This window comes from Amborella trichopoda, chromosome 9 (assembly GCF_054954075.1).
Source record: "Amborella trichopoda isolate Santa Cruz 75 chromosome 9, AtrichopodaSantaCruz75HAP2 v2.0, whole genome shotgun sequence".
Lineage (NCBI taxonomy): Eukaryota > Viridiplantae > Streptophyta > Magnoliopsida > Amborellales > Amborellaceae > Amborella > Amborella trichopoda.
This window is the reverse complement of record NC_142344.1, coordinates 10088411-10102844: the sequence shown is the minus strand read 5'-3', so window position 1 is coordinate 10102844 and position 14434 is coordinate 10088411. Positions and strand designations below refer to the sequence as shown.

The 14434-nt window shown below is 34.5% G+C and overlaps 1 protein-coding gene across 1 annotated transcript; it reads right to left on the bottom strand.

Moving 5' to 3' along the window:
* Positions 1 to 1760: 1760 nt before the first annotated feature.
* LOC18424246 (NAC transcription factor NAM-B2) lies at positions 1761 to 4840 on the bottom strand. Its single transcript, XM_006828836.4, has 3 exons — positions 4554 to 4840; positions 3729 to 4009; positions 1761 to 2305 (listed from the first exon to the last, which is right to left on the bottom strand). Exons 1-3 carry the CDS (start codon positions 4711 to 4713, stop codon positions 1991 to 1993), a joined length of 756 nt encoding a protein of 251 aa, XP_006828899.1. The 5' UTR covers positions 4714 to 4840; the 3' UTR covers positions 1761 to 1990.
* Between the last annotated feature and the right edge of the window lie 9594 nt (positions 4841 to 14434).

The window sequence follows — 14434 nt, the reverse complement described above, 5'->3', positions numbered from 1 at the left end:
TTTCTTTTTTGCATGCTGGGTTGAATTTTGTCATCTCTGTACTTATAATTTTTTGAAGCATTTCTTTTTTTGTATGCTGGGTTGAATTCTGTCATTTCTCTGTACTTGTAATTTTTGGAGAGAGAAATTTTATAAAGTAGAATAACTCATTTGTTGTGAGTGGCAGCTGGTTGATAATTATTCATAGCCTTGTGTTAAATGGTTTTTTTGTATATTATTCCTCGAGGAAAACCTGCCGTACTAGTGAGAAATATCCCTGTGAATTATGCTTATCGAGTCACGTATATTCATTAATGAGTTAAGGGCTTGGGAGCGAGAGAGTATTTTTGTGATGAGCTTCTTGTTAAGATTTTGATATGGCAATGGTGTCCACCCTTTCAGCTCGTAAGGGGTTAGGTGCAGGAATATTATCACATTAATTAGCTGTCAATTGCTATGAAAAAATGCATTGGGTCAAATTGCTGTGAAAATACTCTCATATGTGAAAATATTTTTTCATAAATTTTTGAAGGAATTTTTTTATGTGAAAATATTTTTCATAAATTATTTTCACATGAACCAAATGTGTTAAACTTTTCAACTTTCCAAAGATGAAATTTTTGGGGTTCCATATATTTTGGTGTTCTGAAACAAGAGCTACTTAAAATGATGGTGGGTGCAAAGAAAATCTGACCATACAAATGGGATCTTCGTCTGGTGCATGTAGTTACGAACGCTAAGAAGTATAGGTGTAATTGCTGTTGAAATAAATAATGATTTTGAACCACAAGCCTTGGATGGTTCTACTATGAGACGATTGCCATGCAATTTGCTTTATTTTTGAGAAATCTGATTGCCAACTCAAATTTGGTGAGACAATGGTGGGCCTTCGAGTACATAGCAATGCTATTGTAAAAATAAAGCGTTCTATATATCTCCACATAAATTTATATAATAAAATTATTATCTGAGCACTACAATTTTTTGGAGTGAGTTTCATCCTGTTTAAAAAATGAATGGTGTGTTGTGGCCGTCGATGTGTGTGTTCCGTGCCCATCCAATTTCGGCCGAGCGAGTAGCTCCTAGTACTTACTGAACAAAGGTAAATGAAAACCCATGGGTCACGTATTGTAAGGTCTGGTAAACACAAACCCATAATAAGGCATAAGGTTTTAGATGGATCTCGACCCAAACTTGAACCGGGTTGGGTCTAGGTTAAATGGACCCTGAGCCAACCTTATGGGTCCAATTTTTTGGTTCCGGCTACCAAGGTCGGGTGAAACTGTGGGTCACTCCTCTAGCCACCTGATTTTGCATCTCATGGCTAGGGTGATCGTGACACTGTCACAAAGGTAGTCAGTTTTATAATAGACAGCCCCAATGGTTAATAACTTAATACTATATCACTATTGATATACTGATCCATGCAACGATTGATAGGTGAACACATTCTTCAATTGTCAAAGTAAGAAGTTTTTCAGGGAAGGATATCAAGCCTTGTCATTCGAGGTGTGAATGTGATACATTTATGCATTTAGAGAGTGAGTTTTAACCAGAATTTTCTTCCTCGTTCAAAATTTGGACTCGATCCGGATTGCCGATCCAATGATCTGACAGAGATTTGTAGGTGAACAATCCACCCCACTAATCTGAGTTTTACGCAAGATTACCTTTTAGGGAGCAAGAAAGTCCACATGCATTGATCCTTTCTCTACATTCAAGAGAAGAAGCCCTCGGGTTAGGCCTGTTTAGGGATTTTGGTTGGGGTGAGGACCCTAATATTATTGTCCAATATAAACTTCCATTATATTATTATTATTATTATTACTACAAGAATAAATTACAGTGCTTAATATACACTGTACTTAGGTATGGACCTCACAGAGACCCTGAAATGGTTGGTAGGTAGGCCCAAATTCTCACCAAATGAATGGGAATGAATGAGTTGGTGTTGTAAACACCAAAATCAAATTGAGTTAGAACCTCTGTTTTGCTCTTTGTTCCCTTTGCCTCATTTTATCTGGTCACCACTAATGTAATAAGTAGGAGGCCAAGCAGCATCATCTCCTGAGCTTGGAAGGCTCTCCAACCAGTCATCCAACCCAAACTCAAAGAAGGGCTGGGGCTGGGTTGGAGGCTGAGGTTGAGTTGGAAGAGATGAAGCCCAGCTTGGTTGGTGCAGATTCACTACGGGTTCGTCCACGAGTGGAGGAAGCCGAAACCGAGCCTCATCAGGCATTGGCTTCATCGATGGCCCACTCATTTGGGTTACTGTCGCCCCATTACTACTTTTGTTGTATATTCTGCAGAGCGCCCAATCATCCACCTATGCCACAAGAAACCCAAAAAATGAGAAAAATGCTATAGTTTCATATTTTTAGCAAATTTTTATGAAGGAAAAAATTCATAGAAGGTATCAACTTTGCACTGTAGAAGTAAGGTGTACCCCAAAAATTCACCAGCAAGGTTGTTCGGTTGTAAAATACTAATTTGATCATCTCAACCTCGAGATTTGTGGATTTTTTTTTTTTTTTTAAAAAAGATTTCGAGTTTAGTTTTAAAATGGTGTATATAGTAATACTTTATTAAGATTGTCTATTTTCAAAATTTCAGACTGTTTATAGACACGCTCGATCTACACTATTTTGGACTTCTAAATTTTATAATTTAGGGATGAAAGTAAATTTTTTGGTCATAAGAACGTTTACTGACACTGCATCTTTTAGCAAGATTTAAATTTGTTTTAAGGTTGACACCTTATAGAAATAAATGTGAGTATTAGTCTTTGTTTAGGAAATGGCCTCCAGGCCTTGGTGATTATAGTGGCAGGGTATGGTACGTCTGGAGTTCCTTTCTAGTGAGGTCCCAAGTTAACATTAAATTCCAATCGAGGTCCCAAGTTAACACTTCAAAAAAAAAACGTTGATCTTTTAATAGGAGCACAAAAAGTATTGATTTTTTAACTAAAAAGAAAAAGGGAATCTACACCGTTTAATTTTTATTAAACAAAGAAGGTTATCTTTGCTATGGCTAATCCAATTGTTGGGGGCGGTGATGCAGATATGATTTCCTTTCTTAAATGGAATATAGAAGTATCTTGTATTGAAGAAATGGTACTTAATCTAGTAGGTTGCCATTAGACCCAAAACCTCCGAGTCCCTAGTATTATCACCATGACTTGATATATTTCAAGAACATAACTCAATGAACATGACTTTTATTCTTTTTAAAAAAAGCTATTTTTAGACAAATGCATTACTATCTTTTACAAGTTTTACTAAGTTCTTACTGTGGTAAACATGAATATAAAAGTATTTTCACGTGTAAAAACTCCCTCGTATGATTTGGTCTGAAAGTTTATTCACACCAATTAGTCCTAATGCATTTTTTCACACTAATTGGCAATGTGAAAAAACTCATATAGCTAATCACAAGAAGGAGTTTTTTTACTTGAAAATACTTTTAAGCTGCTATTTTCATGCATACCAAACCTGCTCTTAAGAATACTTAATTTTCTAAAAGTTCTCCAAAAAAAAAGAGAAAATCTTATTTTTCTAAATAATACATCAAAGATATGATCTCTGTGAGTAATGCCCAAAAAAGGAATTTATCCACATTTAAGAACAAACTAAAAAAACTTGTGTGTACGTACATGCAAAGAAAGAAAGAGTAAACAAAAAAAAAAACTTGTGTGTGTGTGTACATGCAAAGAAAGAAAGAGTAGCATTGAGAAGGAAAAGTAGAGAGACCTTGTGAGTGGTACGCTTAGGAAGAATAGAATTGGCGAGCCTATATTCGTGCATGATCCAATCTGTTTTGGTCCCATTGGGTGCTTTTCCCCTGTAAAACACAAGTGACTTCTTCAATCCTATTTTTATTTGTTGTTCCTTTCCTGCCATGATCGACTTATCAGTGCCTGTTGCCTTCCAATAACCAGAGACCGCAGCTCTATTTGGCCTCGTCCCATTTGGGTACTTCCTCTCTCTTGGGCTGAAGAAGTACCATTCTCTCTCTCCAAAAACTGCCTTCTCTGTACCAAACCATTGCCAAAACATCCATTAGCATCTAAGGCGCACACATTTTTGTTTTTTGTTTTTTTTTTAAGAAAAAGGAGAGACCATATAAAATAAACCGTGATTTAACTACAGATCTTAAAAAAAATTTTAAAATACAAAATACTCTATTTATAGGTGGACCTGTCCTTTTTCTTCTTTTTTTTTTTTCAAATTGCCCCTTGGTCTTAGGACAGACCGAATTTTAATTCTTTTTTTTGTTTTTTTGTTAGTAGAGCACTGCCTGAACACTCGGGTCATTGCTCTACAAACGAAAAAACTAAAAAAAAAAAAAAATTTAAATTCGGGCTAAGGATTCCATCAAGGGCTGCAATTTTGGATTAAATAAAAAAAATATGAGTTGACCAACGATTATAATTTCTGCATTTCGTATTTTAGAAAAAAAATTAAAAGGCAGTAAGTAAATCACTCTAAGATAAACACAATTAAGAAAAAAAAAAAAAAAAAAAAGAATGGGAAAGAGAATACGAGGTTGGGGGGAGAGAGTACAAAGTTGGGTACCTGGGAGTTCCCATGGATCAAACTTGTAGAGTTCAATCTCAGTGATCAATGGAAAATGGAAGGCATCAGACATGGCCTTTTGGGAGAGGTAATGGACCACTAGCTCTTCATCTGTTGGATAAAACCTAAAACCAGGTGGAAGAGAATCCAACATAACCATCCTCTCTCTCTCTCTAAACCTCCCTTCTCTCTCCCTCTCTTAAATGAATGAATCCCTCTCTTCCTTCCTCTTAAATTATGATATCTGTTACCTTAGCTTGCCTTGCAAAGATCATCACACCTCAAATGAGCGCACACACACACACACACACCTTTTATATATACACACGAGAGTGATGGATAGGAGAAGCGTCGTATTCTAAGCAATGAGACTTGGACCGTCGGATCAGGAATCGGATAAAGAAAACGTGAGGGAATTACGACCTATAAGTTCGTGACACGTATCGAGTGAGGGCAAGGGGCATAATGCGTCTCCGTATACGTCACATGCTTATGAACACCGCAAATGCCCTTCTTGACGTTGGCAGCCACGGGCCGTTCTGTTGTGGACAACTTGCACGTGTGACTTTCCACTTCAAGATTCAACCAAACAAAAACGTTAAATCGCTTTTACCATTACCGTTACATAATTCTGATGGTGGCGCGACTCCGTTATGAAGTCAAATGGTGGGAAGATGGTGGACCGGAGAAAAGGGGAAATATTATTCTGGCTTTGTTTTAAGGGGATTATGAAACCATTTAGCTCCTGTGCAAGAAGGTCGGAGTAGTCAGACGTGGAATCTAAAGGTTATGGTTGTGCTGCAAAGTTTGAGAAAAGTCTTTTTGAATTTTGAGCTTAGTAAATGGCTCACCCCAACATCTTGAAAATGGTGGCCTAAGTGACTTGTTATAAGATATATTTTTTTAAATATTTATTTATTTTTCTCTTTATATCCATACGATGATCAATTTGAAGGTTTTTTTAACTTTGAAATACTCTTTTCTACTCGATTTTTTACATGCACCTTACTTCTATAGTATAATGGTGCAACATTACACGAATTATTTCCTATATTAAAATTTGAAATACCTTAGTACTTTCTTGACTTTTGTTAGAAAAGAGTAATGATCCTATGAGACCCTCCCACATTTATATGTGTAAGACTCCAAAAAATCACCATTAAATTTGATACGGATCTCTAAAAAAGTTATCACATAATGGGTCTGGGACTCGACTTTTTTAAAGATCCATACCAAATTTAATGGTGATCATTCGAGGTCCTACACATATGGGTGTATGAAGGTCTCATAGGGCCATTACTCTTTTAAAAAGAACTTAAAAAAAGCCATTAATTTTCTAAAAATTATGAATTTTTACGCCATGCCCCGTTATCATCGAATCACGTGAACAATAAATGTGTACCGTTGTAACAGGTGATCTCTTCTTATAACGTCCATGAGTTTGGATTAGGGATTTAGAGCCAAAGGTCCGGGCTAATCAAACTTGCTATTTGGATCTTGCTCGGGTCAGGAATTGTCACACGTGGGACATGGGACTTGGCTTGTGTCACTGAAAGAATAGAAATAATTGTGATAAGGACTCGAAGACTTTCTTGTTTTTCTTTGAAAGCGGATGATTTGTGTTCAAGTAATCCGCACCGTCCATCAAAAACGTAGTTGGCTTTTGTCGTATAAAATGGCTTTCGGCACGGATATCTGGGCCGTCCATCAAGAGTATTTGGATTTTTATAGTTTGTGATGTCACGTGACTTGTTCAAAAAGCTCGTCCTAAACAAGGAAAAGGACACGAGCGAGCATTCGCAGGACAAGGGCCGTCAATGAATGAATGACATGACAAAAGACACTGTCGACATCGACGGTCCAATCTTCGCTTTGTTAAGATATTATGCACCCGCAGGAGTATGCTATCTATTTACTCCTTCAGATAATATCATATCTAAGACTAGTTTTATAGACTCTAAATTTTAGGGATATAACCTTAGATTAACATGAAGGGAAAAATTCCTAAATGCGCCATCCATGCACTGGAAAAATATGATGCCTCAAGATTGAATTGAGACCGTCCAATTCACCCAAATATAGAAACTATCCAATTTAATTTTTAGAGGGTGATATCTAAGTGTTAGAAATTCAATTTCAATTTTTTCTTTCACAATTATAATCTAGACATTCTTAGGGGCCCAAAATTTTAGATTGAATCTCCCAAATAGGTCTTCTGACAGAGGGAGTATGCTATGCTCGTGCATGCATTTGAGTCTTGGAGAGAGACGAATAATGTATTGCTAGATGAAGATCATTCCTTTCCAACTCTATGAGGTAATGCTACTTAGTTTTGATGCCCTTTATAAAATTGGAGGTTATGCTCCATGGATCTTATTATTATAGTATATTAGCCCATACTAGAGAGAGAGAGTATCAAGTAACCAGTAAACGGATAGGCCTCATTTATTGATTCTAATGGATATACATGAACATATTCAGCTGGTCAAAGGAGATAGAGATCAATAGATGTCATCCATACTTACCTAAACCTGGCACCCCACCTAACTGTAAATGGGGAAAGAATATCATTGAATTATCAGAGGCTAATTATGGATATTTTGCTTAAATATGAACACGACAATTTACTCAATTGTATAAAAACCTACTAATAACAAGGACTTTTACATCCAGAAAAAGGAATATAAGAGGAGAAACAAAACGCAAGTTAAACATTGGGTACACAAAACAGATAAAATGCCTTCTCTTTTTTGGATGACATGAAGAAAAGAAAAAAGAAAAAATATTGATATATATTTTTTTTAGGATAAGGAAGCCAAACCCAAATGATTAATTGGTATTTTCAGCTTAAGTGTACTAGTTACTTTTTATAGTATAAGGGAATGAATGGGGTGTGAAAAATGGATTTCTTGTTAAATAAAAAGTCGGGGAATCCAGAGGGGGTTAGAGGGATAGTCTTAAATTCTGATAGTTTGGTTCTTTATTCTTTTTTAGGCAGGCTTATGTGGGAGGCTACTGCTAATAAAGTTGAAATTTTGGCTTTGTTGTATGACTTGAAAATTTTGAAAAAAAAATATGTTAATTTATTTTGGGTGGTGGAAGGGAATTCTTTGAATGTCATCATCTCTGATGCAATCTTATTGGGAGACCGGCCTAGAATTTATGGGAATCTTTTATAGAAATTGTTGAACTTTATCATGCCCATGTTATATCATTCCAACATATCTACCATGAGCCAAATGATAAGCGGATTTATTGGCAAAAGCTAGAGTCCATTTACAATCTGTGGCCATTTCTTCTTCTCTGGATGTGTAAACCTTTTGTAATTATTTCCTAGCAATGAAATTTATGTGCTCTTGTCAAAAAAAACAAAGGAATCTTAGGCATCGTAAGGACTACGAATGGGCTGGTCCGTTCTATGCTGAAGCGACCCTGCCCAGGCCTTGCTCTCATACCGTGTTGCCCAACCCAGGCCCAGCCCTTGGACCATATTTTGTGATACATACCTTCGTATTTCAGTGCTCGGTCTCTACTTATTGCATTAATGTCGCATAACTTTACAGTTAATGAGGATCAAAGGATAATAGTTAGGCCTGCCAATGGTCAGGGCCGAGTTTGGGATTTTTGGGCCATGCCTGGTTTAGGCCCATTTTAGAAGTATTCTCAGATTTCAGACTGGGCCGAGCTTAAAAGTAATCGATGTAGTCTACGGCTGGGCCTCCGAGCCCGTAGCCGGCCCGAAATGCCAAACGATACTCTCTCCGTCTATCTCAACTTTACATAAATCATTCATCAAAAAAAAAAGAACTTTACCTAAGCCTCTCCTCCCCCCCCTCTCTCTCTCTTCTATCTCACCTCGCTCTCTCTCTCTAGTCTCTCTCACAAAGCCCTCTCTCTCTCGCCTCTCTCACAAAGCCTTCTCTCTCTCTCTAGTCCATCTCACAAAGCCCTCTCTCTCTCTCGCCTCTCTCATAAAGCCCTCTCCCTCTCTCTCTTTGTGGCCTCTCTCATAAAGCCCTCTCTCTCTGGCCTCTCTCCCTCTCTCTCTCTAGAAGCATAGTGACACCTCTTTCTTTATGTAAAATCATATTGACCAATAAAAGGAACCGATCGACCGCCTCTTTCTGTGTAAAATCAGATTATAAACAAAACGTACACAGATTTGAACATTAAAATGATGATATTTTAACATTCAAAAAAGAAAAAGAAAAGCATCACAAGTAAATTATAGTTTTGATGATTAGCTGTTTTGGTAAGAAGAAATTAAAAAATTACTGGGACATGGGACTAATCCACCGTAAGTGGGGGCTCCTGTTTTTATTGGATCATTTCCTTTTCTCTAAAAGAAAATGAAAGCATGGGAAGGAAAGAATGAGTGGATAAGTATTTAGAATGAGTGTTCGTCTCCACGTGCTTTTAGCCGCCTTTCCTCTTCGATTTGAGTCAGGCGCGATGAAGACATGACGTTGATTGAGTTAGGCGGGATGAAACCATGCAATTGATGATGCATTTGGTACAATCTAAAATAAGCTAAATCCTAGAGTTGATATATTTTTAGGGGAAATGGCAATGTAAAATCCGTTTAAATTTAAGTGTGTAAGACCCCAAAAAATCACTATTAAATTTGGTAAAGATTTCTAAAAAAGTCAAGTCCCTCGCTTATGTGATAACTTTTTTAGAGCTTTGTATCAAATTTAATGGTGATCTTTTAGAGTCCTACATATATGGGTGTGGGAGAGTCTCATAGGATCATTACTCTATTTTTTTATATAGGATTGAGATTAATAGTGATAAATTTTTTAAAGATAAAATTAGTTTCTCGTTACTCTCATGTCTGTCTCTACCTGCTGTCGTCGGTAATAGTTGACAGAAGTAAAAAGAATAGAAGAAGTACAGAGAACATAATTAAAGAGAATAGAAGTAAAGATGATAATTAGTTTCTCGTTGCTCTCATGTCTCTATCTGGTGTCGTCGGTAATAGTTGACAGAAGTAAAGAGAGCATAAGTAAAGAGAACGAAGGGAGAGTGGTTTAAAAGGGTTTGCTCGACTTGAGTTTTTGTCGAGGTTTAGAGAGGTAACTCTTTATTCTAAAATCTTTTATGTAATTTTCATTGGTACAGTGGATTACAGTTTGATGTGCCCGTGGATGTAGCCCTCTTGGGTAAACCACGTAAATATTTATGTTCTTCACCCAATGTTTTGTACCCGTGGATGTAGCCCTCTTGGGTGAGCGTAAATGTTTATGTTCTTCACCTAATGTTCTTCTCTTGGGTGTAGCCCTCTTGGGTGAAACACGTAAATCTTTATATTCTTGTGGTGTGTATTTAATATTTTATTTATGTTCTTCAACCAATATTCTTCTCTTGGGTGTAGCCCTCTTGGGTGAAACACGTAAATCTTTATGTTCTTATGGTGTGTGTTTAATATTTTATTTACGTTATTCACCCAATGTTCTTCTCTTGGGTGTAGCCCTTTTGGGTGAAACACGTAAATCTTTATGTTCTTGTGGTGTATATTTAATGTTTTATTTCTCGTATTTTATTTGCCCAAAATCAACCTATTGGGTTTAGAGCTTCCATGCACAACAATAAGTGTTATCTGAGCCTGTTGTCGGTATGACAATAAAGGTTTCGAATGCAAAGCTCGAGGTGGAGCAATTTGATGAAAAACGCTATTTTTCAGCAAAATGATGGAGGAATTTATTTGGCAAAAGATAAAGAATTTATGAAGCTATCCAATGGATTTTGGCATGGTGAGCAAGTGATTTTGATATTGTTGGATTTGGTGCTATTCAAAATCAAGGAAATTTCATATTTTGTGGTATTGAGATATTTGAAATGGAGATATTCTCATAGGGATTGATATTGATATTGATAAGTTTCTTAAAATAAATAGAAATAAAAAAAGACTAAGACTCTTCGATATATCTTTTGGTTTTGAGATACATGTAAGATTTATAGGAAGTTTCCTATGTAGTATGAATTCTAATCTTATATATAGGTGATAAAAATACAGAGAATTTGTATGTCCTATTGGGTCACCATATGGAAATATTGGTTCTTCTTATATATATGTGGGATTCCTCTTATATATATATATATATATATATATATATATATGGGATGAAGGTGGAGAGAATTTGTGTGTCTTATTTGGGTCACCAATGGAAATATTGGTTCCCTGAGTGAGAGAGAGAAAGAGGAGGAGGGGGGGGGGGGGGGCAAGGCCCATGTGCATAAAATGCAATTTCCTTTTAGAGAAAGAAAATTCCTATGGACAGAACAAAAAAGCTTCCTATGGAGAGAAACATTGTGATAGTGCTTCTTTTATTTGTTTCTTGTAGAGAAACAGTTGTCATATAAATTTTAGGTTATTTCCTCATTTAATTAGAGAGAGTCAATTTTTTGTTGCTCTCGTGTGTCTCTCTGATGTTGTTGGTAATGGTTGCCAGAAGTAAAGATAAGGAACGGATAGTAGTTTAAAAGGATTTGCTCGACTTGAGTTTTTGTCTAAGTTTAGAGAGGTAACTCTATGTTCCAAAATTGTATTGGTATAATGGATTTTAGTTTGCCATGGTAGTGGATGTAGCCCTTTTGGTTGACCCTCATAAATCTTTGTGTTCTTGTGGTGTGAATTTCATGTTTTATTTTTCGCACTGTATTTCATATTTTATTTTTCGCACTGTATTTTATGTTTTATTTTTTGTACTTTATTTGCCAAAAATCAACCTTTTAGGTTTAGAGCTTCTGTGCACAACAATTGAGATATTGATTTACTAGGAGCCAAGCCAAGGAATTAGGGTTGCCTAGTTTTGAATCGTAGCGTCATTAGCCAAACCTTAGTTATGTTAAAACCTTCTTATTGAAACAAGGCTGTTCGGATGACTTTGAATGGTAACCAAATTATGCAACATGTATCGATCATTTTTTTTTAATAACCTGGATTTGCTCTTATGATTTAATATTTATTATTTATAATAATATGTGATTAATAGCATACTCATTATAAGCTACTAATACTTTGATATATTATTATTATTATTATTATTATTATTATTATTATTATTATTATTATTAGAGTAATGACACCATGATATATTATTATTATTATTATTATTATTATTATTAGAGTAATGACACCATGATATATTATTATTATTATTATTATTATTATTATTATTATTATTATTATTAGAGTAATGACACCATGAGACCCTCTCACACCTATGTAAGTAAGACCCCAAGGGATCACTATTAAATTTTGACACAGATCTCTAGAAAAGTTATGACATGGGTACAGATCTCTAAAAAAGTTATGACATGGGTGTGGGACTTGAGTGAATAGGTTTTCTAGAGATCTATGTCCAAATTTACCGATGATCCTTTGAGATCTTACTCACATGGGTGTGGGAGGGTCTCATAGTATCATTACTCTTATTATTATTATTATTATTATTATTATTATTATTATTATTATTAAAATCAATTATAATGTATTACTATGATGCATATTATTATATTATTATGGTTTCGGAGGATAAATCGGATTTGGACAATTCCAATAAAATTTCATTCTTGAACAGAAATCCATTTAGTGATTTATTTCACCTATTAAACGGTCGAAACAAATGTGGATACTCATTACACTACGATTTTGAATTAGAAGAGAGATTAGCACGATCTGATGCATCATAAGGGATTTAATATCCCAGGTGCATAAGATGCAATTTCTTCTTAGAGAAGAAAACTTCCTATGGACAGAACCAAAAAGCTTCATATGGAGAGAAACATTGTGATAGTGCTTCTTTTATTTATTTCTTGTAGAGAAACGATTTTCATATAGATTTTAGGTTATTTCTTCATTTTATTAGAGATGAAGTCAATTTTTCGTTGCTCTCGTGTCTCTATCTGGTATTGTTGGTAATGGTTGCCAAAAGTAAAGATAAGGAAGATATAGTAGTTTAAAAGGATTTGCTCGGCTTGAGTTTTTGTTTAGAGAGGTAACTCTATGTTCTAAAATTTTATTGGTTTATTGGTATAATGGATTTTAGTTTGCCGTGGCAATGGATGTAGCTCTCTTGGTTGAACCACATAAATATTTGTGTTCTTGTGGTGTGTATTTCATGTTTTATTTTTCGTACTTTATTTGCCAACAATCACTCTATTAGGTTTAGAGCTTTTGTGCACAACAGTTGGGGTTGCCTGGTTTTGAATCGTAGCGTTATTATCCAAACCTTAGTTATGTTGAAACCTTCTTATTGAAACTTGTTTGGACGACTTTGAATGGAACCCAAATTATGCAATATGTTTGGATCACTGCATTTTAATAACCTGGATTTGCTATTATGATTTAATATTTATAATTTATAATAATATGTGATTAATATGATACTCATTATAAGCTACTAATACTTTGATATATTATTATTATTATTATTATTATTATTATTATTATTATTATTATTATTATTATTATTATTATTATTATTAGAGTAATAACACCATGATATATTATTATTATTATTATTATTATTATTATTATTAGAGTAATGACACCATGACACCCTCCCACACCTATGTGTGTAGGACCTCAAGGGATCACTATTAAATTTTGACACATATCTCTAGAAAAGTTATGACATGGGTGTGGGACTTGAGTGAATGGGTTTTCTAGAGATATGTGTCCAAATTTAATTATAATCTTTTGGGATCCTACTCACATGAGTGTGGGAGGGTCTCATAGTATTATTATTATTATTATTATTAAAATCAATTATAATGTATTACTATGATGCATATTATTATATTATTATGGTTTCGGAGGATGAACCGGATACAGACAATTCCAATAAAATTTCATTCTTGAACAAAAATCAATTTTGTGATTTATTCTATCTATTAAATGGCCGGAATAAAGGTAGATACCCATTACACTACGATTTTGAATTAGAAGAGAGATTAGCTCGTTTTGATGCATCATAAGGGATAAGTCTTTTCCAGTGTTTAAAAAAACGTCGAGATGAACCGGACTCGCCCGGTTCGACTCGAGAATCGCCATGGATGGATCGAATCGGCGAAAAAAACGGGAATCGTCCGGGTCTAGAGAGAACCGGACGATTCCGCACGTACGGAAATTTTTTTTTTTTTTTTTTTTTTTTTTTTTTTTTTTTTTGTAATCCATGATAGATTTTTTTGTAATACTTGATCCAATTTTTTGTAATCTATGATCGAATTGTTTTTTTTTTTTTTTTTGTAGTCCATGATCGAATTTTTTGTTTTTTTTTGTTTTTGTAACCCATGATAGAATTTTTTGTAATCCATGATCGAATTTTTTGTAATCCATGATCGAAATGTTTGTTTTTTTTCTTGTAATCCATGATCGAATTTTTTGCTTTTTTTTTTTTTTTTGTAACCCATGATAGAATTTTTTGTCATCCATGATCGAATGTTTTGTAATCCATGATCGAAATGTTTGTTTTTTTTTTTGTAATCCATGATCAAAATGTTTGTTTTTTTTTTGTAATCCATAATCGAATTTTTTGTTTTTTGTTTTTTTTGTAACCCATGATAGAGTTTTTTGTAATCCATGATTGAATTTTTTGTAATCCATGATCGAATTGTTTTTTTCTTTTTTTGTAATCCACGATCGAATTTTTTGTTTTTTTTTTGTTTGTTTTTTTTTGTAATCCATGATCGAATTTTATGTAATCCATGATCGATTTTTATGTAATCCATGATCGAATTTTTTGTAATCCATGATCGAATTTTTTGTAATCCATGATCGAATTTTTTGTAATCCATGATTGAATTTTTTGAAAATTTGTGATTTTTTTTTTTTAATCCATGATCGAATTTTTTTTTGTAATCCATGATAGAATTTT